Genomic DNA, 27,230 nt, shown 5'->3' with positions numbered 1-27,230 from the left:
GACAGTCACTAGTGCTATTATTTTCATTTTATAAATGAGAAAACTGAGTCATGGAAGGAAGAAAAGTCAATTTTCTTAATGTAATACAGTTAGAATAGGATTAAACTTTCAATTTCCTTATTTCTTAACTAGTATTTTATCTTTCCATGATTGTGCTTAATTTTTTTTTTTTTTTTTTTTTGAGACGCAGTCTCGCTCTGTCACCCAGGCTGGAGTGCAGTGGCCGGATCTCAGCTCACTGCAATCTCCGCCTCCCGGGTTCACGCCATTCTCCTGCCTCAGCCTCCAGAGCAGCTGGGACTACAGGCGCCCGCCACCTCGCCCAACTAGTTTTTTAGTAGAGACGGGGTTTCACCGTGTTAGCCAGGATGGTCTCGATCTCCTGACCTTGTGATCCACCCGTCTCAGCCTCCCAAAGTGCTGGGATTACAGGCTTGAGCCACCACGCCTGGCCGATTGTGCTTAATTTTATCTGATCAGTACAAGCACTCGTATAAGCTGTAGGGATATGTGTGTACATGTATATGTGTACATATACACACACACTCTGTGTGTATATATGTCAAACTCAGGGCTTGCCTTTGTTGGATGGAAATTCAGTAGCATTGGAGGACTAGACAGCTAAAGAAGCCAGTTTCAGGGATGGGAAATAGCAGAGTTCAAGGAAAAAGTTAGGACAAGGAAAAAGAGTCTTTACAAAGCAACCAATTCCTCATGAGAAGTCTTTGCATCTCACATGGCTAAGGGACAGTACTTTGGTTAGGGGGCTGGAGCTTTGGTCTTGATGAACAGCGTGCTAGTATTGGCTCTAAGCTGGGGCGTCCACCATTTGGCTCCCCATTTGAGTGGTCACTCTGTCTCTCAGGGCAATGTGTGGTCTTTCGGTGTTGATAAAGCAGCAACTACATGCCAGGCCCTGAGGGTGGGCACAGAGGCAAGCAAGACCGATACAGTGCCCCCACAATCCTCTTGGGACATCATTTTAGCAGGGGAGACTACCACTGAACATGTAATGATAAAATTGGTTAGTTATGATTGAGATGAGTAGTAGAAGGAAAAAGTATGTGGAACTGTGATAGCTCACGATGGGCCTGAACTTGCGCAGGTACTCAGAGAACTAGATTTGCTCGTTGAAGGGTGAGAGGACATGTACTAGGTGAACCAGCTGGAGGAATCTGGGGATCCGCTTGTGGGGAGGCCCTGGGTGGGAAGTTGTAAGGCCAACCTGAGTGATAGCTGGCATGAGAAAGCCAGGGTGAGAGAGGTGAGGAGGGCACATGCCAGATCTGGCAGCCTGCATGTCACCAGATGGATTTAGGTCACATCCTGTTCTTCCGTTCTCACCTCTTCCACCTCCACCTCCACCCCTTCACCCCTCCATGCCTCACAAAGTTGGACTGTCTTGCCTGTGAGACAGGAAAGGCATGTGTGATGAGGGGACAGTACCCTAGGGGCCGATCCGGGTTTTGTGAGACCTGAGGCTTATTCAGTAGAGGGTGGGTCTTGAAGGGAAAAATAGGTGAAATTATGAAAACAAAGTTTGTGCAAGGCTTCTGTAGGGGCCATGTCAGCTGGGGACCTCTAAGCTGAAGTTTCACTAGCTTGGTGGGGAAGCTTTCTTTGTCATCTTCCCTCTGTCCTCAAAGCTCATAAAGCCCACTTTTCATCTTGCCTGAGACGTTCATGCCATCCTTACACCCACTTCCTCCTGTTTTCTTCTTAGTTGAGGTGGCAAAGAAAGCACAAATTGGCCGGGTGCGGTGGCTCACGCCTGTAATCCCAACACTTTGGGAGGCCGAGGCAGGCAGATCACAAGGTCAGGAGTTTGAGACCAGTCTGGTCAATATGGTGAAACTCCGTCTCTACTAAAAATACAAAAAAAAAAATTAAACAGGCATGGTGGCGTGTGCCTGTGGTCCCAGCTGCTTGGGAGGCTGAGGCAGAGGAGTCACTTGAACCCGGGAGGCAGAGGTTGCAGTGAGCCGAGATTGCGCCATTACACTCCAGCCTGGGCAACAGAGCGAGACTCCATCTTAAAAAAAAAAAAAAAAGGGGGGGGAAAGAAAGAAAAAAAAGAAAGCACAAATATATTGAAATCTCCTGGAAATTTGGCTCTCTCCTTGACCCCAGTAGTGTCCAAAAGAACACGGGAATTTCCTCTTTTTGCCCAAGACTTCCATGATATTTTCCCTGATAATCAAGGAAGGGAGTGTTGGCTGGGACACTTTTTTCTTTTGGCAATGTGGCAGGGGAATATGAATTTCCATAGGCGAAATTACTCTTGTCTGGTTGAGTCTAGACTGTTCGTTGGCCAGCATGTTTGCTGGAGCCCACACTGGCACTCTGAGGTGCTGCCTGGACTTATTCTGTGGGCAGGGAAGAAATAACCTGGAACTACATTTTGGGGAAAAAACTCACAAACATGAGCAGTGACAAGGAAGAAGTTTAATAATGAGGAAATTACAACTAAGAATTGTCAACAGGCTCTTCTCTCCAAATTCCACTGAAATGAGCAAAGCCACTGAACAGTAGTGAAGAGTCTCTGTCATCTGGAGCTTAGGGACGCTACTGTCCATAGATCTGAAATATCAGAGAGGTTGAGACCAATCGAAGGGAAGATTAACAAGCCCTCCATGGACCATAGAAGAAAGCCCTAAGCCCCCTCCAGACGCTGCTGCTGATCTCCTGGCAAATCTCCACAGATAGGCCCAGGACCAGGCACAGCCAGCAAGCTCTCTGGAAATATTTGGGTTTTGGCACGCCAAGCCTTGGCCCCAGCACTGGGTGGGGCTTTGGCGGTTGAGGCCCAGTCTTGGTTAGAGAAAAGGCATTGTGTCCCTGTTAACTGCTGGCTGCCCCACCAAGAAACTGGAAAGAATCTCCCCGACTCTGTTGTGATTCCCTCAGCCTGATGGCCTAATTGCCTTTGACTTTTCTTGTTAATACTGAAAATTCAAATTCAAAAAGTCCCATTCCTCAGGCAGAACCTATTTCAAATGTAAATTTCCTGCCTGCCCAAGACAGAGAAAATAGGGGGAAATGACCAAACTATAATCTAAGAGTTCTTTACTCAACTGGATTATCATTCATCTAAGAACATCTGAAAGACAGTCTCACACAAGCAAAGACCGAAAGGACATCCACCACCACGTACCTCTCTTGAAAAAACTGCTTGGCAAAGCACTTCTGTAGACTAGGGAATGAATCAAATAAGTAATGCACTCATGAAATCAAGACCACAGTTGACTTAGGCTTCCTTGGAGCTTGGAAGAACCCCTTCCCAAGCTGGAGAGCTGGCTTCTTGGAGGTGGGAGTAGAGGCCCTGAGGTGCTCAGGGGAAGAATTCCCACTGATTTGCAAGAAAGAAATTGGCCACTGTGTACTCGTTTGCCACTCAGTCCTGCCCTAACCTTCCTCTCCTGTCTCTTTCACAGACTGTTTTTGAAAGGAATTGCCATTCAGAGGACTGTGCCGCGGACCTGCAGCTTCGGGGTAAACTGCTGCTCTCTAGGTATGTTGGTGTTTCCTTCACGGCGTTGTTCTCAGAAGCTCCTTTCCCTTGATCCCAGGCCCCAAACCTGAATGTGCAGATTTCCCCACTGAAGAGGATAAACAGAGTTGATGGGTTACAATAATATTTCGTGGTTTTAAAAAAAGGTATATTACAAAATCATTATAACAAAAGCTTTGTTGGGAAGATTGTTTAGGTTTGGTTTTGTTTGCAGTTCTACATATCTCATAATTTAGCTTATATTTCTAATTTCTGTGACTATTTGGGGGGTGGCTCTTTTATGCTTGCTGATTGTATTAAGTTGAATCATATGAAATTGCCAATATTTGACCTTTTGGACAATTTCATGTGATTCAACCTATTATTATATAAAGGTTTATCCCCACCCCCGTCTCCGTGCATGCGTGCGCGCGTGCACACACACACACACTTAACAATAGTGTATGTTTTAACAACAAGTAACTTTTCTGTGGCAGGAGAGGGCTGAAGGAGAGGGGCAGGCTGTCCTGATCCAAGTGAACAGACAGTCTCTTTATTGTTTCAGGGTTTCTTCCCGCACTACATGAATCCCCCAAGGCTAAAGGTGAGCCGCACAGCAGCCTTCTGTTTCCTCTTTGCCAACCTTTTATTTTAGACTTCATTTAGGATGAAGGTGCTGGTCCTGATCATTTAGCCTCATTTCACAGAATGGCTTCCTTTTGAAAGAATTCCTTCTGAAAGACTGTTTTAGCCTTGGGGCCAGAAACCCCTCTATTAGATTTATTACCATTTCTGAAAAACAGTCACCAGTTTTGATAGTTATTTTTCAAAATGCATAGCATGTCCCTTACTTAAAACTATGAGAGTTAAGTTTGGATAAAATGAAATGAATATACCATTATGAACCAGTGTCTACACTAGGACATTTTTTTTTATTGTTATACTTTAAGTTCCAGGATACATGTGCAGAACGTGCAGGTTTGTTACATAGGTATACATATGCCATGGTGGTTTGCTGTACCCATCAACCCGTCATCTACATTAGGTATTTCTCCTAATGTTATCCCTCCCCTAACACCCCGCCCCCGACAGGCCCCAGTGTGTGATGTTCCCCTCCCTGTGTCCATGTGTTGTCATTGTTCAACTCCCACTTATGAGTAAGAACATGCGGTGTTTGGTTTTCTGTTCTTGTGTTAATTTGCTGAGAATGATGGTTTCCAGCTTCATCCGTGTCCCTGAAAAGGACATGAACTCATCCTTTTTTATGGTTGCATAATGTTCCATGGTGTATATGTGCCACATTTTCTTTATCCAGTCTATCATTGATGGGCACGTGGGTTGGTTCCAAGTCTTTGCTATTGTGAACAGTGCTGCAATAAACATATGTGTGCATGTGTCTTTATAGTAGAATGATTTATAATTCTTTGGGTATATACCCAGTAATGGGATTGCTGGGTCAAATGGTATTTCTAGTTCTAGATCCTTGAGGAATCGCCACACTGTTTTCCACAATAGTGGAACTAATTTACACTCCCACCAACAGTGTAAAAGCGTTTCTATTTCTCCACATCCTCTCGAGCATCAGTTGTTTTCTTGACTTTTTAGTGATCACCATTCTAACTGGCGTGACATGGTATCTCATTATGGTGTTGATTTGTATTTATCTAATAACCAGTGATGGTGAGCATTTTTTCTTATATTTGTTGGCCACATAAATGTCTTCTTTTTAGAAGTGTCTATTCATATCCTTTGCCTACATTTTGATGGGGTTGTTTTTTTCTTGTAAACTTTTTTTAAGTTCTTTGTAGATTATGGATATTAGGCCTTTTGCTGTGAAGAAGCTCTTTAGTTTAATTAGATCCCATTTGTCAATTCTGGCTTTTGTTGCCATTGCTTTTGGTGTTTTAGTCATAAAGTCTTTGACCATGCCTGTGTCCTAAATGGTGTTGCCTAGGTTTTCTTCTAGAGTTTTTATGGTTTTAGGTCTTAACCTTTAACTCTTTAATCCATCTTGAGTTAATTTTTGTATAAGGTGTAAGGAAGGGGTCCAGTTTCAGTTTTCTGCATATGGCTAGCCAGTTTTCCCAACACCATTTATTAAACAGGGAATCCTTACCCCATTGCTTGTTTTTATCAGATTTGTCAAAGATCAGATGGTTGTAGATGTGTGGTGTTATTTCTGAGGCCTCTGTTTTGTTCCATTGGTCTATATCTCTGTTTTGGTACCAGTACCATGCTGTTTTGTTTACTGTAGCCTCGTAATATAGTTTAAAGTCAGGTAGCATGATGCCTCCAGCTTTGTTCTTTTTGCTTAGGATTGCCTTGGCTATATGGGTTCTTTTTTGGTTCCATATGAAATTTAAAGTATTTTTTTCTAATTCCATAAAGAAAATCAATGATAGCTTATTGGTGATAGCATTGAATCTATAAATTACTTTGAGCAGTATGGCCATTTTCACGATATTGATTCTTTGTGTCCATGAGCACAAACTGTTTTTCCATTTGTTTGTGTCCTCTCTTATTTCCTTGAGCAGTGGTTTATAGTTCTCCTTCACATCCCTTGTAAGTTGGATATATGGATATATTATTCTGTTTATAGCAATTTTGAATGGGAGTTCACTCTTGATTTGGCTGTTTGTCTGTTATTGGTATATAGAATGCTTGTGATTTTCGCACATTGATTTTGTATCCTGAGACTGCTGAAGTTGCTTGTCAGCTTAAGGAGATTTTGGGCTGAGATGATGGGGTTTTCTAAATATACAATCACGTCATCTGCAAACAGGGACAATATGACTTCCTCTCTTCCTATTTGAATACCCTTTATTTCCTTCTCTTGCCTGATTACCCTGGCCAGAACTTCCAATACTGTGTTGAATAGGAGTGCTGAGAGAGGGCATCCTTGTCTTCTGCCGGTTTTCAAAGGAATGCTTCCAGCGTTTGCTCATTCAGTATGATATTGGCTGTGGATTTGTCGTAAATAGCTCTTATTATTTTGAGATATGTTCCATCAATACCTAGTTTATTGAGAGTTTTTAGCATGAAGGGTGTTGAATTTTATCAAAGGCCTTTTCTGCATCTGTTGAGATAATTGTGTGTTTTTTGTCATTGGTTCTGTTTATGTGATGGATTATGTTTATTGATTTGCATATGTTGAATCAGACTTGCATTCCAGGGAGGAAGCTGATTTGATCATGGTGGACAAGTTGTTTTGTTTTGTTTTTTTTTTTGAGACAGAGTCTCGCTCTGTCGCTGGGGCTGGAGTGCAGTGGCCAGATCTCAGCTCACTGCAAGCTCCGCCTCCCGGGTTTATGCCATTCTCCTGCCTCAGCCTCCCGAGTAGCTGGGACTACAGGCGCCTGCCACCTCGCCCAACTAGTTTTTTGTATTTTTTTAGTAGAGACGGGGTTTCACCGTGTTAGCCAGGATGGTCTCGATCTCCTGACCTCATGATCCGCCCGTCTCGGCCTCCCAAAGTGCTGGGATTACAGGCTTGAGCCCACCGCGCCTGGCCATGGACAAGCTTTTTGATGTGCTGCTGGATTTGATTTGCCAGTATTTTATTATGGATTTTCACATCGATGTTCATCAGGGATATTGGCCTGAAATTTTCTTTTTTTGTTGTGTCTCTGCCAGGTTTTGGTATCAGGATGATGCTGGCCTCATAAAATGAGTTAGGGAGGAGTCCCTCTTTTTCTATTGATTGGCATAATTTCAGAAGAAACGATACCAGCTCCTGTTTCTACCTCTGGTGGAATTCAGTTGTGAATCCGCCTGGTCCTGGGCTTCTTTTGGTTGGTAGGCTATTAATTACTACCTCAATTTTGGAACTTGTTATTGTCTACTCAGGGATTCAACTTCTTCCTGGTTTAGTCTTTGGAGGGTGTATGTGTCCAGGAATTTATCCATTTCTTCTAGATTTTCTAGTTTATTTGTGTAGAGGTATTTATAGTATTCTCTGATGGTAGCTTGTATTTCTGTGTGATTGGTCGTGATATCTCCTTTATCATTTTTTATTGTGTCTATTTGATTCTTCTCTGTTTTCTTCTTTATTAATCTGGCTAGTGGTCTATTTTGTTGATCTTTTCAGAAAAAACCAGCTCCTGGATTCATTGATTTTTTGAAGGGTTTTTCATGTCTCTATCTCCTTCAGTTCTGCTCTGATCTTTGTTATTTCTTGTCTTCTGCTAGCTTTTGAATTTGTTTGCTCTTGCTTCTCTAGTTCTTTTAATTGTGAGGTTAGGGTGTCAATTTTAGATCTTTCCTGCTTTCTCCTGTGGGCATTTAGTGCTATAAATTTTCCTCTAAACGCTGCTTTAGGTGTGTCCCAGCGATTCTGGTATGTTGTGTCTTTGTTCTCATTGGTTTCAAAGAACTTATTTATTTCTGCCTTAATTTTGTTATTTACCTGATAGTCATTCAGGAGCAGGTTGTTCACTTACCATGTAGTTGTGCAGTTTTGAGTGAGTTTCTTAATGTTGAGTTCTAATTTGATTGCACTGCGGTCTGAGAGACTGTTATGATTTCTGTTCTTTTGCATTTGCTGAGGAGTATTTTACTTCCAATTACGTGGTCAATTTTAGAATAAGTGTGATGTGGTGCTGAGAAGAATGTATATTCTGTTGATTTGGGGTGGAAAGTTCTGTAGATGTCTATTAGGTCTGCTTGGTTCAGAACTGAGTTCAAGTCCTGAATATCGTTGTTAATTTTCTGTCTCATTGATCTAATATTTGACAGTGGGGTGTTAAAGTCTCCCACTATTATTGTGTGGGAGTCTAAGTTTCTTTGTAGTCTCTAAGAACTTGCTTTATGAATCTGGGTGCTCCCGTATTGGGTGCATATATATTTATGATAGTTAGCTCTTCTTGTTGCATGATCCCTTTAACATTATGTAATGCCCTTCTTTGTCTTTTTTTAATCTTTGTTGATTTAAAGCTCATTTTGTCAGAGACTAGGATTGCAACCCCTGCTCTTTTTTGCTTTCCATTTGCTTGGTAAATATTCCACCATCCCTTTATTTTGAGCCTGTGTGTGTCTTTGCACATGAGATGGGTCTCCTGAATACAGCACACTGATGGGTCTTGACTCTTTATCCAGTTTGCCAGTCTATGTCTTTTAATTGGGGCATTTAGCCCATTTACATTTAAGGTTAATACTGTTATATGTGAATTTGATCCTTTCATTATGATGCTAGCTGATTATTTTGCCCATTAGTTGATGCAGTTTCTTCATAGTGTTGATGGCCTTTACAATTTGGCATGTTTTTGCAGTGGCTGGTACTGGTTTTTCCTTTCTATGTTTAGTGCTTCCTTCAGGAGCTCTTGTAAGGCAGGCCTGGTGGTGACAAAATCTCAGAGCATTTGCTTCTCTGTAAAAATATTTCCTTCACTTATGAAGCTTAGTTTGGCTGGATATGAAATTCAGGGTTGAAAATTCTTTTCTTTAAGAATATTGAATATTGGCCCCCACTCTCTTCTGGCTTGTAGGGTTTCTGCAGAAAGATTCACTGTTAGTCTGATGGGCTTCCCTTTGTTGATAACCCAGCCTTTCTCTCTGGCTGCCCTTAACATAATGACCTTAACATTATGTGTCTTGGGGTTGGTCTTTTCGAGGAGTCTCATTGTAGTGTTCTCTGTATTTCCTGAATTTGAATGTTGGCCTGTCTTACTAGGTTGAGGAAGTTCTCCTGGATAATGTCCTGAAGAGTGTTTTCTAACTTGGTTCCATTCTCCCCATCACTTTCAGGTACACCAATCAAACGTAGGTTTGGTCTTTTCACTTAGTCGCATTATTTCTTGGAGGCTTTGTTCATTTCTTTTCATTCTTTTTTCTCTAATCTTGTCCTCATGCTTTATTTCATTAAGTTGATCTTCAATCTTTGATATCCTTTCTTCTGCTTGATTGATTTGGCTGTTGATCCTTGTGTATGCTTCGTGAAGTTCTTGTGCTGTGTTTTTCAGCTCCATCGGGTCATTTATGTTCTTCTCTAAACTGGTTATCCTAGTTAGCAATTCTTCTAACCTTTTTTCAAGGTTCTTAGCATCCTTGAATTGGGTTAGAATATGCTCCTTTAGAATATGCATCCTTGAATTGGGTTAGAATATGCTACTTCTGTCAATTCATCAAACTCATTCCCTGTCCAGTTTTGTTCCCTTGCTGGCGAGGAGTTGTGATCCTTTGAAGGAGAAGACACATTCTGGTTTTCGGAATTTTCAACCTTTTTGCACTAGTTTTTCCTCATCTTCGTGGATTTATCTACCTTCCGTCTTTGATGTTGGTGACTTTCAGATGGGGTTTCTGTATGGAAGTACACTAGGACATTTTAACTTATTATGGTACATGATCTTTCATTCACCAAAGGAAAGTAATACTAAGATTCCTTTTCTTCAGTTTGAGTTTACTGGAGGAAGTTGATGTACACACACACACACACACACACAGACACAAATACTCCTCCAAACCACTTAAATATTAATTAGCGTTACTTTTATTTAGGGCAATAGTGGCAGATTAAAATAGCACATGTTTTGCCAACCTTACGAAATTACTTAAAACTCATGGAATAGATTTTGGAATTGTTTCACATTAGTATGAAGGACCTCCTGGGATTATTAGAGAAACTGACTTTAAAGAAGGTTCATAAATTTGCAGCTCATTAATTTTAATTTTAAATAGGCCTTCCAAAAAGTGTTTTAGGGAAAAAATAACAAGAAACAAAAATATATGGATTTTTTTTGTCTTGAGGCAGACTGGGAATGCTGGAAATTTATTTTGGATCATAGAAAACCTTCATGTGGTAGGAAAATGTTCTCCTGCTCCAAGGTCAGATAATAAGTTGGGAAAGTCCTAACGCTCTTGCTACCCATTAGTGGATGATCAAATCCATCTCTATTGAATTGTGCTTTTCTAATATTAAGATGTAAAATTCAAGGCTCGGTAAAGCACTTTGTGGCTAAAGCTGCCTTCACTGCCCCAGTCTGGCCTTTCAAGTGTGGTCAGAACCAGTTATGCTCTGTGCGCCCAGTAATCAATAATGCTTGAACAACTAGTGTGGTGGCCAGGACCCAGACCCCCATATGTGTCAGCTACCAATTGCCACAAAAAATGCTCCATAACAAATCACCCCAAAGCTCAATGGTATGAATAGCAATCACTGATTCTCATGGATTTTCAGGTCAGCTGGCCCAGGCTGGATTCAGCTGGACCTTGGCTGATTTATCCATGCATCTAGGTTCAGCAGAGGGTAGGTTCTAGGCTTGGGTGACACCATTCAGCTCTACTCCCTATGTCTTTCATTTTTCCTTTGGAACCAGTGGGCAAGCCTGGGCATAGTCTCACAGCATAGCAGAGGTATAAGAAGGCATGCAGAAACGTGCAATGACTCTTAAGGCCTGGGCTTAGAACTGGTGCACTTTTCCTGCAGCCTTATTCTATTGGCCACAGCAAGTCACATGGCCAAACCCAAAGTCAAGGGACATAAAGTTAGTGAGAGGAATTACAAAGCCACACAGCAAAGGGCCTGAGTATAAGGAGGAGGTGAAGACTTGGGACCCATAATGCAATCTACTACGCTATATAAACAGTGAGGTAGCCGTGTCTCTTATCTTGATGCCTTGTTGTTATCAGGGCTATTTCAGTCTTTCTTGCAATTCCATCTCCCTGGAATTCAGACATGAGAGCTGGAGACTGGGTAAGAAGATATTCTGAACCTCAAAAACAATGCCTTTGGACCGAAGCTCTCAGCCTCGTCTTAGGCTGGGTTATTTCTCAGAGGACGCCTGGCCTCTCAAAATAGACTTTTGACTGAATCCTCCATTAAAGAAACCTTCATTATACTTTTGGGCCCATAGCTGTTCTCATAGGAGCCATCGGAGAAATGTTCACTGATACTTGGATAACGAACCTGTGGTTCAATTACATGGGATTTATCCAGACCTTTGGTATTTACTCTTCAGAGCCAGGGACAATGTGAGGGAAGGTACAATCAGTTAAGTGATAGTAGAAACCAGGGTCTGAATTTGGTTGGCAGAGGCGTAGTGGCTCCAAGCAGAGGTGAGCTGCTTTGGTTATCATTGAACTCTCTTGATTCATTCTTTTCTGGGATGGAATGTTCCCTCCTTCCTTGTTCAAGCCGGGCAAGTCCTAGGCACTGGGCTGCAGAAGTGAGCAGTATGTGGGCCCTGCTGTCCTGCTGTGAGCAGAGCAAGAGGCTGGGTGATGGTGGTACCACACGTGAGTGCTAGGCGGGTTACTCCAGGGCTCTGCAGCAGCTTCCAAGAGGTGGTGTTGAGAGGAATGAGGTCTCAGGCATTCTGGACAGAGGGAAAATGTGAGCAGAAGTATGGAGAACAGGACTGCCATGAAGATCTGCTGGTGTCTGGAATGAAGGAGGCAGTCAGGAGAACACAGTGAGAGACAGGGAAGGAGAAAGGGAGAGAAACCAGATTGTGGAACACTTATGAGTCTGGACTTCATCTTGAAGCCAATGGGAGTACAGCCAAGTTGTAGTGTAAGTGCATTTAACCTAACAAGAATACAGCCAGGAGGCCAGGTGCAGTGGCTCTGCCTGTAATCCCAGCACTTTGGGCGGCGGAGGCAGATGGATTGCTTGAGCTCAGGAGTTTGCGACCAGCCTGGGCAACATGTCAAAACTCCATCTCTACAAAAACATACAAAAATTAGCCAGGCATGGTGGCAGGTGCCTCTAGTCCCAGTTACTCGGGAGGCTGAGGTGGGAGGATCACTTGAGCCTGGGAAGTGAAGGTTGCGGTGAGCTGAGATGGCACCACTGTACTCCAGCCTGGGTGACCGGGGAAAAAAAAATGCAGCCAGGCACACTCCAGGAGCCAGGGTGGGGAAGGGAGAGGAGAACACTGAGATGGTATAGGTCGTATGGCCCTCTATTCTGCTCAATGAAAGTATGTTCCAGCTTGAGTTTTGAGTTTGCTCCTCTCTCCATCTGTCTCAATTCCTGCTTCCCTGCCTTGGGTAGGTCTGTGGGGCAGCTACCCTTCATCCCAGTGCAGGAACAGCCTTGTCAGGGTTGGACTTACGAGAGATGTTTTCTGATTTCCACCATGATGCCCCCGGAAGGGCTTCACAAGGCCAACTTGGACACAATTTTTGCTTTCTGTGATTTCTTTAGAACTTAGCTCTCCTGTTAGCTGTGACCTTACTCACTGTATGAAAAGTTGAAGCAAATGGGTCACAGAAAAAGATTTCTCTGATGACTGTGTAGACAGTTGGTCCACGGTGTTGTGGCTGGAGGCCTCTGAATACCCACCAGACTGAGGAGCCTTTGTGTTAAGACAGAGGGAAGGACATCTGGGAGTGATTGGGTCACCCAGAGTGGCCAGTGATCAAGCCATAGGAAATGCTGTCTGTGACCAGGATTCATGGATGTTTTTATTTTCCTCTCTGGAGAGCATGAATTCTGGCAGGCCTGTGATCTCTTAAAACAATCAACTCTTCAATTAGAAGTTCATGATCTTTAATGGGCTTGAGCCCAGTTCCAAAACAGGCCATTGTCAAAACGTCTAGGAACAGGGATGAAACTTGTTTAAAAGTTTCTACTAAACAGGACTGAAAATTCCATTTGTAAAAGGATGCAACTATGTTTTGTCTTTTCAAATACTTACAGTACCTAAGAAAGCATCACATATGATAAAGAAAAAGATATGGCAGGTGAGCTTTAAAAAAATTCTTTTTTTGATGCATTCTATCAGAAATCAGTGGAACATTTCAGTGCTGTCTGGTTAGCCAACTCCGATAAAATAAGGACTTTTAAGGGAGATGAAAAAACACAGCAGGATATCTGTAAAGCTAGAACCATCTGGTGGCAACATACAATTGTCCTATGGTTGTAGCCTTGATAATGCTGTTGCCATGGGGGTTGGGTGGTGGGGTGAAGTGCATTTCCCAAAACTGTTGGCTAGCTGAGGGATGGGAGCTCCATCCATGAAAACCAGTCTTCCAGAGGGGGATCCCCAAACCCAGAGAGCTATTCTGAGTTTGAAACAAGTTGTTCTCCTTCTCAAAAGTGGCAGAGTGGTTAGAATCATCAACTGCACAGCCTAGGTCAAAAGTGAAGTTTGTCTTGTTTTATAAAGCGAAAGACACCCTTGTTTAGTGAGCACTAGATACCCCACTGAGTACTCCATCTACATAAAAGCACTGAAGTATCTTACTGGCTGCATAACCTTGAGCAAGTTGCTTAACATCTCTGCCTGTTTTCTCCTCTGTGAAATGGGGAAAATAACAGCAGCACCTTATAAGATTATTTTGCATATTAATTAATTAATACATATTCAAGTGCTTCTAAAAGTGCTTACATATAAGCAAACACGCAGTAGTGAAAACTAGCATTATTATTTCATTTAATCCTCAACAACACTGAGAATAAATATTCTTATACTCTTTTTAATGAGGTAGTGCAGAGGCTCAGGAAGGCCAGGTTACTTGCTCAAGGCTCATGCTGTAGAGGAAAATTAAAGCTTGGAATGTCTGATTCTACGTCCTACTCATCTCCTGTACATTGTCTTCTGTTGTCTCTGGGTTCAGCTATCAGCTGACTCTGGACCAGAGGTACTAAGGCTAGAGACCTCGGGGAAAAAGTCCTCCTCTCTGTGAAAGCCCCACTGCAGAGAGGAGGTAGATGGGCAAAAACTCCACTAGCAAAGATAGCTGCCATCCCTCCCCTCCATTCTCCCCATGTGCTGTCTGACCCGGAGGCTCTGTTCAATAGCTTTTCCCCCTGGAGACACAAGCGATCTGTCCTGCTGTGTCCAGTAGCCACAGTGGACACTTTTAAGGGAGGTGAAAAAACAGTGGCGTCACTGTGGCTGATATCCAGTGGCATCATCAGTGGCAGTCCTTGCATTGAGTCAGCACATTCTTTTTTTTTTTGAGACAGAGTTTCGCTCTTGTTGCCCAAGCTGGAAATGGTGCAATCTCAGCTCACCGTAACCTCCGCCTCCCGGGTTCAAGCAATTCTCCTGCTCAGCCTCCCGAGAAGCTGGTATTACAGGCATGTGCCACCACGCCTGGCTAATTTTGTATTTTTAGTAAAGACAGGGTTTCTCCATGTTGGTCAGGCTGGTCTCGAGCTTCTGACCTCAGGTGATCCGCCCACCTCAGCCTCCCAAAGTGTTGGGATTACAGACATAAGCCACCGCGCCTGGACAAGTCAGCACATCCTTTATCTGTGTAGGTTGCATTTTCTGTCCTTGGAGAGCCTCAGATTCAATGGTGGGTTTGTGGCTGGCATGCCAGCTGTTTCCTAAAATGTAATATCATCACTGTTATTATAATATGAGGGAAGGTGAATAGGAACTCATCAGAAACCTGGAAAATGTTGCCAGAACATTAGCCATGTGATTTTTTTCCCCGTCATTGTCTGCACCAGCTCTGAAGAAAAAATGTACAAGTTTGTTGATTTGCAGTAGCTGGCTTTTTTTTTTTTTTTTTTTTTTTCAATGGAGTTTTGCTCTTGTCGCCCAGGCTGGAGTAGAGTGGTATGATCTCAGCTCACTGCAACCTTCGCCTCCTGGGTTCAAGCAATTCTCCTGCCTCAGCCTCCCGAGTAGCTGGGATTACAGGCACCCACCACCATGCCCAGCTAATTTTTGTATTTTTTTAGTAGAGATGGCATTTCACCATGTTGTCCAGGCTAGTCTCGAACTCCTGACTTCAGGTGATCCACCCACCTTGGTCTCCCAAAGTGCTGGGATTACCGGCATAAGCCACTGCGCCTGGCCTAGCTGGCTTTAATGGTTGCTGTTTCTGGAATCTCTGGCTATAGGAATGGATTTCTCAATGGTATATTCTTGAAAGAAAGGCAAAAATGCTCAAGCAAATGGAACCTTTTGAATAAGAGTTGACAGATTGCTCATCCTTGCCCTCCTTTCTCAGAACAAGTGTTGCCTTTGCTCTGATGTGGGCCTTCCTTTATTTTTTGACAAAGTCTCACTTTGTTGCCCAGGCTGGAGTGCAGTGGCACTATCTTGGCTCACTACACTTTCCGCCTCCCAGATTCAAGTGATTCTCCTGTCTCACTCAGCCTCCCGAGTAGCTGGGATTACAGGCACTCGCCACCATGCCCAGCTAATTTTTATATTTTTGGTAGAGATAGGGTTTCACCATATTGGCCAGGTTGGTCTGGAAATCCTGACCTCAAGCAATCCACTTGCCTTGGCCTCCCAAAGTGCTGGGATTACAGGCATGAGCCACCACACCCAGCCTGATGTGGGCTTTCTAAGAGGCGGCAGCGGATGCCTCTCCTCACATCCCAGCCACACATCAAGGATGAATGGACATGTGGGTGCCTTCCGTGGGAGTTACCTGGTGGAGGGTGGGATTTAGGCCCCAGGGAAGGTGATGAGCAGGGTAAGGGACAGTCACACACTGGGAGAGACATCGAAGGGTGACATGCCCTTCCAGAGAGTCCAGCTTCTGTTCACCTGATGAGAGGTGACACAGTGCTGCTGTGTTCATTCATTTGACAAATGTGGATGGAGCACTTGCTATGGATATGCCAGGCCTGGTGGAAATAAACACACACTGCTGCATCACGATGCTCCCAGTCTAGAAGGGGAGACACACATGAAAACAGGTATCATTAACTGTAGTCATGATCACGATGGGACTATGAGGGAGTTGCCCTGAAGCACAAGGGAGGCAGCACTCTACATGGTCTAAGGTTGAGTTCTCCTAGAAGCAGACCATGAGACAAGGATTTGAGTGCAAATAATTGAGTGAGCAGTGCAGCAAATGAAGGGAAGAAGTAAGGAAGTATACAGGGAAGTCTGCGGTGAGGATGCACCATAGCACTAATATATCAGTTACTTATTGCTATAACAAATCACCCCAGAACTCCATGCCTTAAACCAGCCACCATTTGTTTAGCTCCTTATTCTGTGGTCAGCTGTTGAGGCTAGGCTCGTCTGTTCAGGTCTTCTGGTCTCATTTGGGCTCCCTCCTGCATCTACAGGCAACCTCGGGTTGGTTGGATGCCTGGCTGTTGGTTTGTGGTTCACTGGCGTTCCTCCACATGGTCTCTCCTCCTCCAGCAGGCTAGCCCAGGATTACTCTTACAGTGTGGCCAGGGCCCAAAATGGAGAGCAACAGTGCACAAGACCTCATGAGGCCTAGTTCCAGAACAGATGTATTCTCATTTTTGCTACATTCTGTTGATCAAAGCAAAAGTCACAGGGGTGGCTTGGAAATACACTCTGCTTCCTGATGGGAGGAGCTGCAAAGTCACATGGCAAAGGGTGTGATCCAGAGAGGCTGTCAGTCAGTGCATCATCCCCCGCTCCCACAGTGGATGACTGGCACTTCATCCTGCAGGGAAACATACCTCTTGGAATGACTATATCTGAGAGGTGAAGGAGCTGGGGTGTTTGTATCCCAATTCCTGAGATTCACTGGTTGAGAGCTACTCTGGGTTAGGTGGGTGGGGACAGTTAGCTCCCTGGCACTTGCATCCTTGTCTAGCTATGGGAAAAGGCCCTCAGATACAAAAATGCAGACACTGGCGGCTGAAAGTCAGCAAAAGCTTTGGGGTCAGGGGTGGGGAGTGTGGGAGGGGATGGCAGGGACATGGATGATATCTCCTGTACCCACTTTCTTACAGACTCTCAGTTGATGAATTTATTCTGAAAAATTCCAACAGGAGTGTCATATCACCTTTTGACATGGAGGCTTCTTCCCATTAGCTTCCTCGGAATACTTTCATTTCAGGTCTTGCCAAACACCCAACTTTCTCCATTACTATGATAACTATTCTCTATTGCATTTGTCTGTATCTTTTTTTCCCCTTCTCTAGCAAGCATAACAATATATTGCACACATGCAGAAGGGCGTTTGGCTTTACAGCAAACCTATGAACCATCTATAGGGCTCCAAGTTTTGTTCCCATTTCGCTGAGGACAGCAGCAAAGGCAGATAAGGGATGTGTCCACAGCATGTCCCAGGCAGAGAGGATAAGCCCCCTGAGCCCTGCATGATCCTAGGAGTGACGTGGGCCAAGCCTAGCCACGCAGCGGAACTCTGTGTTTCTTAGGAGCCCTGGCTCCAGCCCAGCTCAGGCATAAGCACAACCCATGACTCTGGGATGCCCCTCAGTTGTCTTACGAAGTAACTCAGGCATCGCTGTGGGGTAGAGACAAGCCCAGCACACAAGTTCTTCCAGGTTGGTGGATTTTATGTGTGTACTTGGAGCCAGAGCATTTCTGGTGCAGAATAGGTAGCTGACAGGCAGGGATTAGAGTCACTTATCTGAGGTTAAAAAAAGTAGATAGCAGAGGCGGGAGAAACACCTGGTGGGAGGCTCCGGAGCCTGATATTCTAGCAATTTGACCCATGGCCCCTGACTTTAAATAACCGTTGTAGCTTGGGGAACCTGGCCTGTCTTTAGGTGGAAACGACTTTTGGAAATTCCTCGTATTGCAGAAAGCATCTGATTTGCAGTTTCCTGAATGCGAGGCTCCAGGTGTAGGGACTGCCACCCAAGGAACTAACCTTTTTCTCTGTTGGGCAGACTCAAAGCGCTGAGGGGAGTTTTTCAGGGTCCACCATACATGAGCAGCAGATAGCTGTCCCCACACATACCATATTTCAGAGACAGCCCCTTCCCTCCTGAGCAGACACTGGCTGACATTTTCCAGCTTCGACTTTCTAGATGGTGAGAGGATGGGGATGCTCAGAGGGGCAGCGAAGGCAAGACTGAGGCAGTAAACTGTGGTGACCGTAGAAGAGTCTGCCCGTGTGCTCGTAGCGGCCTTCCTCCTGAGACACCCGGGAAGGCTGAGTCTACCTCACAGGTGTGCCTGATAAAATTTCTGGGCAGTGTTTTCCTTGGCTTCCAAACATAGACATCCTTTGGAGGTTTTATGCGGAAGCATCTTTCCAGCAGGCACAATGACATGGCTATTTCCCTTGTGACTGGACTCAAGGAAAGGACCTATCAAGAGAATGTAGCCCTGAATCCCTCCCTTCTCTCAACTTGGAGCAGACCGAGAGCCATATGTGGTTTCCTCACTAAGATTTTTGCAGTTTATTCTGTGTGGCTGTGTGTGTTGGTCCCTTGCCACTAATCCTAGACTCACCCATCCCAGCACAGGCTTGTGACTGTGGGCCAAGCCAAATTCTGAAGCAGTGCAGTTGTTTGTTGTCTGAACTCAGTCTTCCCCAATACATACTTTTCTTGTTGTCCTGCACACACCCTCTCATCAGCATCTCTCCCAAGTTTGTTCTGAGCCACCTGATATAACCTCAGGTGAACAAGAAGGCTGCCCCGTGGCTCTCCACGGATGAAAAGCCAAAGGCAGCTGTGGCTTTGCTTTGTCCCCAGTGGTCACTGGCCATGGGTGAGACCTGGGTTTCACATGACCTGCCCATAAATCAGTTTGCTGCAATTGCAGTGAGAGGGAAGGTACCTTGTAGAAAACCTCTAGATTTTATGAGCTTGTTTCCTGACTCCATTCCAAAGCCATGGGTGAGACTTGGGTTTAACATGACCTGCCCATAAATCAGTTTGCTGAAATTGCAGTGAGAGGGAAGGTACCATGTAGAGAACCTCTAGATTTTATGAGCTTGCTGCCCTGACTCCATTCCAGGTGATCTTGATCCAAAAATGACAAGGCTGGGTGGATGCCATTGATGTCACACCCAGATCCCTTGCTGTGCAGGTGCACTGCTCCCAGCTGCTGTGCTGGCTGCTAGCTGCTCACAGCGGCCCCTCCTTTGGTCTGGAAAGTCACCCTTACCCTGCCTGGGAGGGTGACTTGTTAGCCAATGTCTGGCTGATGTGGGATGTGGATTAACTCCCTGGTGCAGTTTATGCTGCACAGCTCGCCTTAGCGTCTGGTTGAGGCTAGATTCCCCCTGCGCACACAGCCTTGGTCCACTCCTGCCCCTGTCCCTGCCCCAGCCTGGTTCCCTGGCTTCCCAACCGATCCCTGGATCTCTGCCACAGGCTCTGGCTTCCAGGGAAGGGAGCCTGTCCTGAGATGCGGTAGAACCTCATGTTTTATTTATCTGCTCTTAGATCTCCTGTCCGGGCAGGCTGATTCCTTTTTAGGATTCCAAGTTTCAAAAGGAAATCAAATCCAATGCATTTATCAGACATTAGTGGGAGAGGGAAAAAAAAAAACAGTTGCTCATTGGCTTTTTATTTGCCCTCTTGAAATTGCAGAGGATTTTGTTATTTTTATTTTTAAAAACCAGACTTGTGGAATAAAGTGTGGGAGACCACTTCAGGCTGGTCCAGGGGACTTTGTGTCTTCCCCTGAGGCTTTGTTTTTAAAGAGGACTTTCCAGACCCAAGGGAAGGGAAGGGGGCTCCCTTAAGAGAAATGGCTTTCATGCAAAGTCCTTACTGGTGGGGAACTGAAGACAGGTACAGTCCTTACTGCATAAGGGGACAGGTGATGTTCAGTTGTGATCATAAGCCTTTCTCACCAGGAGCACTGGACTCTCTTTTAAGAAGTTTTCTGTGATAATGAGATTTGAACTGGAGGAAATGCTGTTCTTTCAGTTAACAGTTGTGTTTTTTTCAAGAAAAGAAAGACAAATGTTAAAACTGTTTTTTGTTTGTTTGTTTGTCTTTTCCTGGTGCAAAAGAACAATTTCACCTCCTAAGCCAAGAAGGAAAAAATTCTCATCTAAACCACCAGGCTTAACGGTGGCTCCTTGTCAGTCCTGAGGTGGCAGGATTGAGGTGAATGAAATCAACCACGGTTTCTAATGTCTTCTTATATGCCTTCAGAAATGCCCTGCTCACCTTTCCTCCTGCTGTCCTAGGCTGAGCCTGCCATCCCTCCTTCCCTCTGTCCATCACAGCCTCTCCTTAGGGTTATTAATTCAGTCCATACCACTCACCTTCCCATAGGACAGGTGCTCTTAACCTGGAGTCTATGTCCTCTTGCTGATCTGTGAACCCAGATAAGAAAACGAGTGCATTTTGTTTTCACTAACTGCACACTGAAATTTAACATCATATTCAATTATGAATGTAGGAAACAGACTACAGTAATATTACCAGGACCTGTGACTCTGTCCCAAATAGAAATCACAGGTATTGTCAAATCAAGTTAGAGTTATTGCAGGTATTTCAAACTACCATTTACATTCATCCCTCCTTCAGAGTTATACTATTAGATTTACTTCCAGATCTTTTTATTTAATAATTTTTTTAAAGCATATTGCTAAACTACACATTTGTGCCCTCCCCTTTCCCATAGGGCTACCTCACCTCCTGGGAGAAAAGATTCAAAATCTAGGAGATTCATAATTTCAGTATATTCCATTGCTTGTGACTATTTATGGCCCCATTTGGTTCCTGAGCTAGAAACAGAAAAGTTATGACCGTGACAGAATTACTTGTCAAGGAACCATGATGACCCTGCTAACCTGGGCTTTCTTGAGCTGTCTGCTCTGCCAACGTTGATGAAATGCACATATACTGCTTGCATTTTCTGTGCAATAGCCAAGTGTAACAGGCAGCGCATGTGTGGCAGACTGTGGCAGCAGGACCTTGCTGGGTCAAGTCATACATCGCTGCACACCAGCGCTGTCTTAGGACATTGGACCTCCGAGCAGCCTGCAGATCTTGGGAATTCCTCTGCCCCCTAAAGTATTCCTTGTCTTTTATCCAGTTGTTTCAGTGAGGGAACCTGATTTGTTCCAGATGTCCTAAGATTTAGTGATTCCGGAAACTATTCCTAAAGTCAAGGCTGATGAGGATTTGAATTCCTCTGTTAGCTGGGAACCAGCAGTTCTTTACACAGTTAAACAGATGGGGCAGGAGGAGGGAGACTGAACTGCCTGGAGGGATGGGGGGACCCTCTGACTGGCTTATATGCCTTGTTAGAAAGAGGATGACCTTTGAAGCAAATATCGATTCCACCATTGCATGAGTTATTATAAGAGCCAGAGTTGGGGCCAGAGTCAGCTGGGCAGGGACATGGACATGCTTTTTTTTTTTTAAGTAATACATATTTACCTTAATTATCTGAATGTTCTTGCTAGGGAAACCACTATTTTGGCTCAGATCACCTTAGTAAATGCTTTTTTCTTTCTCTCACTTTTTGAGCATAAAACTGGCCCAGGTGGGTACCTATGAGGGAGGTAGAGGTATTTCTGACTTCCTATAGGTGAGTTTTTCAAATCAGAAATTCAGTCCCAGGAATGATTTCCCTGACCCACTGTAAATTTTAATTGAGGTGCCTTACAGGGGTGCCCTATGATCTCTCTCTGGAGTTACTAACCATATGGATCTGTTTTGCCTGATTAGAAGGGATTTCTAAAGCATGATGAGATAGGGAAGCGCAACTCCAAGTACATGGCATAATAACTCATTCCCAGAGGAAGTTAAAACATGTACACATACATATGGAATGTTCTGTTTAATGATATTATTGGTTTATGCAGTATTTGAATATATAAATATGAATATAAAGCTATGTACAGTTGTGGATTTAAAACAAAAGCAGAACTTAACTAATGTTGCTGTTTAGATTTTTTTCAAGTGTATTTGAATGCAGATAAGTGTCCAGATAGATGCTAGTGGAAGTCTGAGACAAGCTATGTAAGGGTATCAACCCAGGGTTCCACTGGAGCTGGGCCAGACTACTGGGTTGTGTATCTAGAGAGACCAGGGCAGGACTGCTGGAGGAGAAGCTGAGTGGTGCCGAGGTAGGGCAGTGATATGGTTTGGCTGTGTCCCCACATAAATCTCATCTTGAATTGTAGCTCCCATAATTCCCACATGTTGTGCGAGGGACCCGGTGGGAGGTAAATAAATCATGGGGGCGGGTCTTTCCTGTGCTATTCTTGTGCCAGTGAATAAGTCTCACGAGATCTCATGGTTTTATAAAGGGAAGTTCCCCTGTACACACTCTCTTGCCTGCCACCATAAGACGTGACTTTGCTCATTCACCTTCCGACATGATTGTGAGGCCTCCCCAGCCATGTGGAACTGTGAGTCAATTAAACCTCTTTCCTTTATAAATTACCCAGTCTCAGGTATATCTTTATTAGCAGCATGAGAACAGGCTAATACAGGCAGGATAGGCACCCTGGGAAGGAGGCCGGGGTCAGATAAGATGGTAAGCTTTGAACAGAGGGAAGCTTGTCATAGGGGATGTTGAACTGGTTGGGATAAGGAGCATCCAATGGGCTAGCGCAGGTGGTTTAGGGCTGAGGCTGTAAACCACAGGGGATTACCTATGTTTATTTGGGGCCAGTTGCAGGATAACCACAGGACAAGACTAATAGTTGGACAGTAATAACAATTTTTATTATTCTAGAATAGATTAAAATATAAAATAAAATTAGATTTTGTTTCTCTGATATATTTAGAATTGAACCTTTTTTGGGTACGATATTCTTTTTTAGTATTTCTTGGTGATTTTTTTACAACAAAAAGTAGAGCAATACCTTTCTTGGTGTTCTTGGTTAGTAAAATAAATCCCTAATATTTGCAACAATCTCTAGAGTCTTCTAAATCAGGAAATTTTAATGACTTTCACAGCAGTGAAAATTGATATTTATATTCTAAATAATTCGATGTTTCAATGAAATCTGCAGGAATCCAAAACAACAGGCAGTCACTAACTAAAATGGGACAGCAAGACACAAATAGTTTCCTATCCCTGTAGGAAACAGAAATCTTGGAGCTTTCATTACATGAAAACCGACTCCATTTTAGTACCTCGTTGCACTTCAGGCTTTCCCTGTCCAGAGTTCTCACACATGACAGTGAGCTCCAACTACAACCTATTCCAAGCTGAGAGTAATGGACTGAGAATCTGAAAACATGACACATCAATCCATTCCCCACCTTTCCCCTGTGGGACTCAAAAAAAACATTTCCCAGGCTCCTTTGCAGATAGACTTCTTGTGAAGTTCAGCCAATGGGATCACTGGTGTGAGATTGGAGAAAGAGAGTAGGAGAAAAGTCAGGGTGTTTCTCCCCAACTCCAGTCACTTCAAGCAGCATCTCTGGCAGTAGCTACTTCTCCTCCACGGTCTTAGCTCCCTCTTGGCAATCCCAGTCCCAGTCATAATCACAACACCTCCTCCCCTGGTCCCTCCAACTCTAAGGGTGTCAGCAGTTGCTTCTGATTTCAGCTTTTCCTCATCTTACCTTGTTTGCTCTTCTGGTTCTTCTCACACCTTTGTACCTGGTTCCCCATTTTAATCCCTTCTACTTGGCCTGGGTTCTGCTTTCCTGTCTGGACTCTGACTAATACACAGTGGGTTTGAATCCTGGTACTGCCACTAGTTACTAAATAAGTTATTAAGTGGCCTACCTTATTTAGTCCTCAATGTCTTTGCAAAACAGGGGGAGGTTGGTCTGTAATAGATTCTGAGATCCCTTGAAGCTTTGAAAATCCATGAGTCTCTAAGCTTTTGTCTCATAATACATATTCATGAAATGGCTACATTTTTCTAGCTCCATTACAGAGATAATTTTTTATTATTTGCTTTCCAGGACATGGTATTAGCCTTCATAATACTGTTTGTTTACAGATTTCATGATTTACCCTGGCATCATTCCACTAAAGGATGTTGGTGGCATTATGCTTAGGAGACCTAGAAATGTTGTGGTTTTGAGAATGGGCTTTTATATTGTTTGGCGTAGATCACTAAAGAGCAGTTACCTGTGTCATGAAGGAGAGGCCCCCAGACTGACACTTTGAATGCAAATTCTTCTGTAACAAATTCAGGAGACTTTGGAATAACTTTCAGATGCAGCAGTAGACTTGACTGTAAAAGCTCCCAGCCCATAGAGGTGAGCAGAGGCTGAGGAGTAAATACCTTACCAACATTCTGGGGCAAAATAGCATGAATGCTGTTGTACCTTGGAGGTACAAAAGCAGCTGCCTTCCTAGGTGGGGAAGCTGAGAGCAGCGTCTTACAGGAGTGCATGCCCTGTAGACAGAGGCTCAGGAACTTGTGCTTGCTGACATGTATATCTTCTTGAATTGGTCCCTAGTGAGTCTATCCAAAGTGAATTGCACTGGGGAAACTCAGAAATATACACCCCTCAGATTCAACAAGGGTGGTATCTTGTGTGTTTCCTTTAAGTTATACCAGTTTATGGCAGGGGCAGTGTTTAAAATAGTTAAGAACCTGCACAGCATGAGCACACCTATCTTTGAGAACAGTTGCCAGCCATAGAGAACTGGTACAGCTCCCCTGGTACAACCCACTGATGGTCAGTCTGGGACCAGGGGTATCTTTGGTCACCCACACCCACATTTGGCAGGACTATGAGGTCTGGGACTTGAACCACATCAGTAGAAATTGAGACTATGGCACCTGGGATGCCTCCTTGTGACAGGTGCGCAAGAAGGAAAGTGAGTAGAATGTGGATCCCAAGGGTTGGGTATGGTTTCTCCAGGCTCTTTCCAGAAGGAGCCTGGGCCCCTGTAATTCAGAGATATTCAGATTAACTGATCTGGTCTCCAGCCAATGACAGGCCTCACTCACTGGACCATTCTCCCATTCAGAAAGCTGACATAGGATCCTGTAGCAGGAATGATCAGTACTGGCTGCATCCCTTTTATACTTATGTGCTATGCTGGTATGCAGCTACCAGTAACTATATCTCTTTGCATTTTCTGCCTACCAAGTATCTTGCCAGAGGTACTGGGAGTAGATGTGCAGCTCGCTGCCTCTGCAGTAGCCCTCAACAAATGACTGACTAGAGTGGGCACGTAAATATTCCCTCATCCCACCAAGGGGATAACTCTTCTGCTCATGTGTTGCACAGTTTCCCAGAGCTCCCCAGAAAGATTAAGTTCCAGGTGCTCAGGGAGCTGACTGGCTTGATGTTGCTGCCTTTGCTGGTTGCCTGTCCTTCTGTGTCTCACTCTATGCCTTCCCTACTGGTGTTTTATGGAACCACCTCTGAAATAAACAACTGGCTTTCAAACCTGTCTCCAGCTCTGCATCTGGGGGAGCCTGCACTGACATTCTTTATCCTCTAGATCTGTGTGGCTTGCTACTTTTTTTCCCACCACATCACAGGTAATGAATGAGGTTTATTTGTACAACATACAACTTTGGACATCAGATTTTGGTGAAACTCAAAATTACTTGGTGAAAAAGAAAAGCGCACATATGTTATGCTTTTAATTTTTTTAGCATTTCATAATATTCACTAAAGCATTTTATAAGCAAGTGAGTCGTAGGAGCTAAATATGATCAATTTTTTAAAACTACCTTTTTTTATTTTTTGAGCCAGAGTCTCGCTCTTTCCCCAGACTGGAATGCAGTGGTGCGATCTCGGCTCACTGCAACCTCTGCCTCCCAGGTTCCAGCCATTCTCCTGCCTCAGCTTCCCAAGTAGCTGGGACTACAGGTGTGCGCCACCATGCGCAGCTAATTTTTGTATTTTTAGTAGTGACGGGGTTTCACCATGTTGGCCAGGATGGCCTCAATCTCTTGATCTCATGATCCACCCGCTTCAGCCTCCCAAAGTGCTGGGATTACAGGCATGAGCCACCACGCCCAGCCTAAAACTATTTACTTTTATTTTTACTCAAATTTATTTACCCTGGACCTCTTCTTTACAAGTAGTAACACAAGCAAGTGTGTATCATTAAAGATTTATCACAAATCAACCATACTATATTGTAAGTAAAGTGAAACTGGTGAAACAAATTTTATTCAATGCAGTATATCCCAAAAGTAATTATTTGAGCATATAATCAATATTAAAACAACTGTGGAGATTTTTACATCTTTGTGTGTGTGCTGTCTTTGAAAACTCATGTGTATTTTAACTTAATTCAGACCAGCCACATTTTAAGTGCTCAAATGCCACGTGTGGCACTGGTCTAGAACATGAACTTCAGAGTTGTCCCACTCAATAGGCAAGGGAGCTGGGGTAATTACACACCAGTTCCCATCAGTCATTGAGGGTTGCTGCAGAGCATGTCAGAAGCTTAATTCTTAGGCACTTTCCTGGCCTGCAGAGGAAAGCCCTCTGACAAAGAGATGGGAATACTGACTAGATAGAACTGCAGCCTGTGCAGGTTACAGTGATAAGACTCAGGTGGAACCACTAATAGCTGACTACATTTTTTAATATCTTCACTTTGGTGCCTTATTATTGTCAAATTACTTGCAATAATATATCTTAACTTGGCCACTCAAGAAAACTTGGTTAAATTCACTGGCCTAGAAGATCAACATCAAATCTTTGTCTTCAAGATCTAAGAGAATCTGGATGTGCCCTACACATATCTACTTGCCTCTTGCTAATCTTTCTGCTAAGAACGTCCTTCTCCTGCCCCTTTCCATGTTATTTCTGCCCACCTTCATCCTCTGATCATGTTTATTTTTCTCTCTGGCTGGAATATACTCCCTGTTTTTCTGCCCATCCAGAGGCAGAGGATTTTACAAGCAAGTGACTTTTAGGATCATTCTTTCAGATGTGGTTCAGTTGCTACCTGTCTCCGGAAGCTTCATGTAATAACTTCAGTCAACAGTGATTTCTTTCCCCTGAGTTTCTCTTGCCCCTTGATCTTACCTGTTCCTTTGGCAGGTCTTACCAAATTCATGGTTTATTTCCTGGGTAATTCATTTACCAGCATGCATTCAGGAGGTGCCTGACAGTCCTCACTTATTCCCTGTAGCTTAATTAACACCATCCCTTAATTATTGATGTTATAATCAGTTTATTTGGTATTTTGTGCTTGTATCCCTCATAGAAAGACATCAGATAAGC

At 43.9% G+C, this 27,230-nt stretch overlaps 1 protein-coding gene across 1 annotated transcript in view; it reads left to right on the top strand.

Annotated features, from left to right (window-relative positions):
• Positions 1-27,230, top strand: part of ITGA9 (integrin subunit alpha 9) — a 381,793-nt gene that overhangs the window by 199,784 nt on the left and 154,779 nt on the right. Inside the window, exon 17 of the mRNA XM_023187614.2 lies at positions 3,435-3,511. Within this exon, the coding sequence (XP_023043382.2) occupies positions 3,435-3,511 (77 nt within the window). The remainder of the gene's footprint in view (positions 1-3,434; positions 3,512-27,230) is intronic.

Source organism: Piliocolobus tephrosceles, chromosome 2 (genome assembly GCF_002776525.5).
Source record: "Piliocolobus tephrosceles isolate RC106 chromosome 2, ASM277652v3, whole genome shotgun sequence".
Lineage (NCBI taxonomy): Eukaryota > Metazoa > Chordata > Mammalia > Primates > Cercopithecidae > Piliocolobus > Piliocolobus tephrosceles.
The sequence above is the reverse complement of the archived record's forward strand: the minus strand, read 5'-3'. Positions and strand labels throughout refer to the sequence as shown.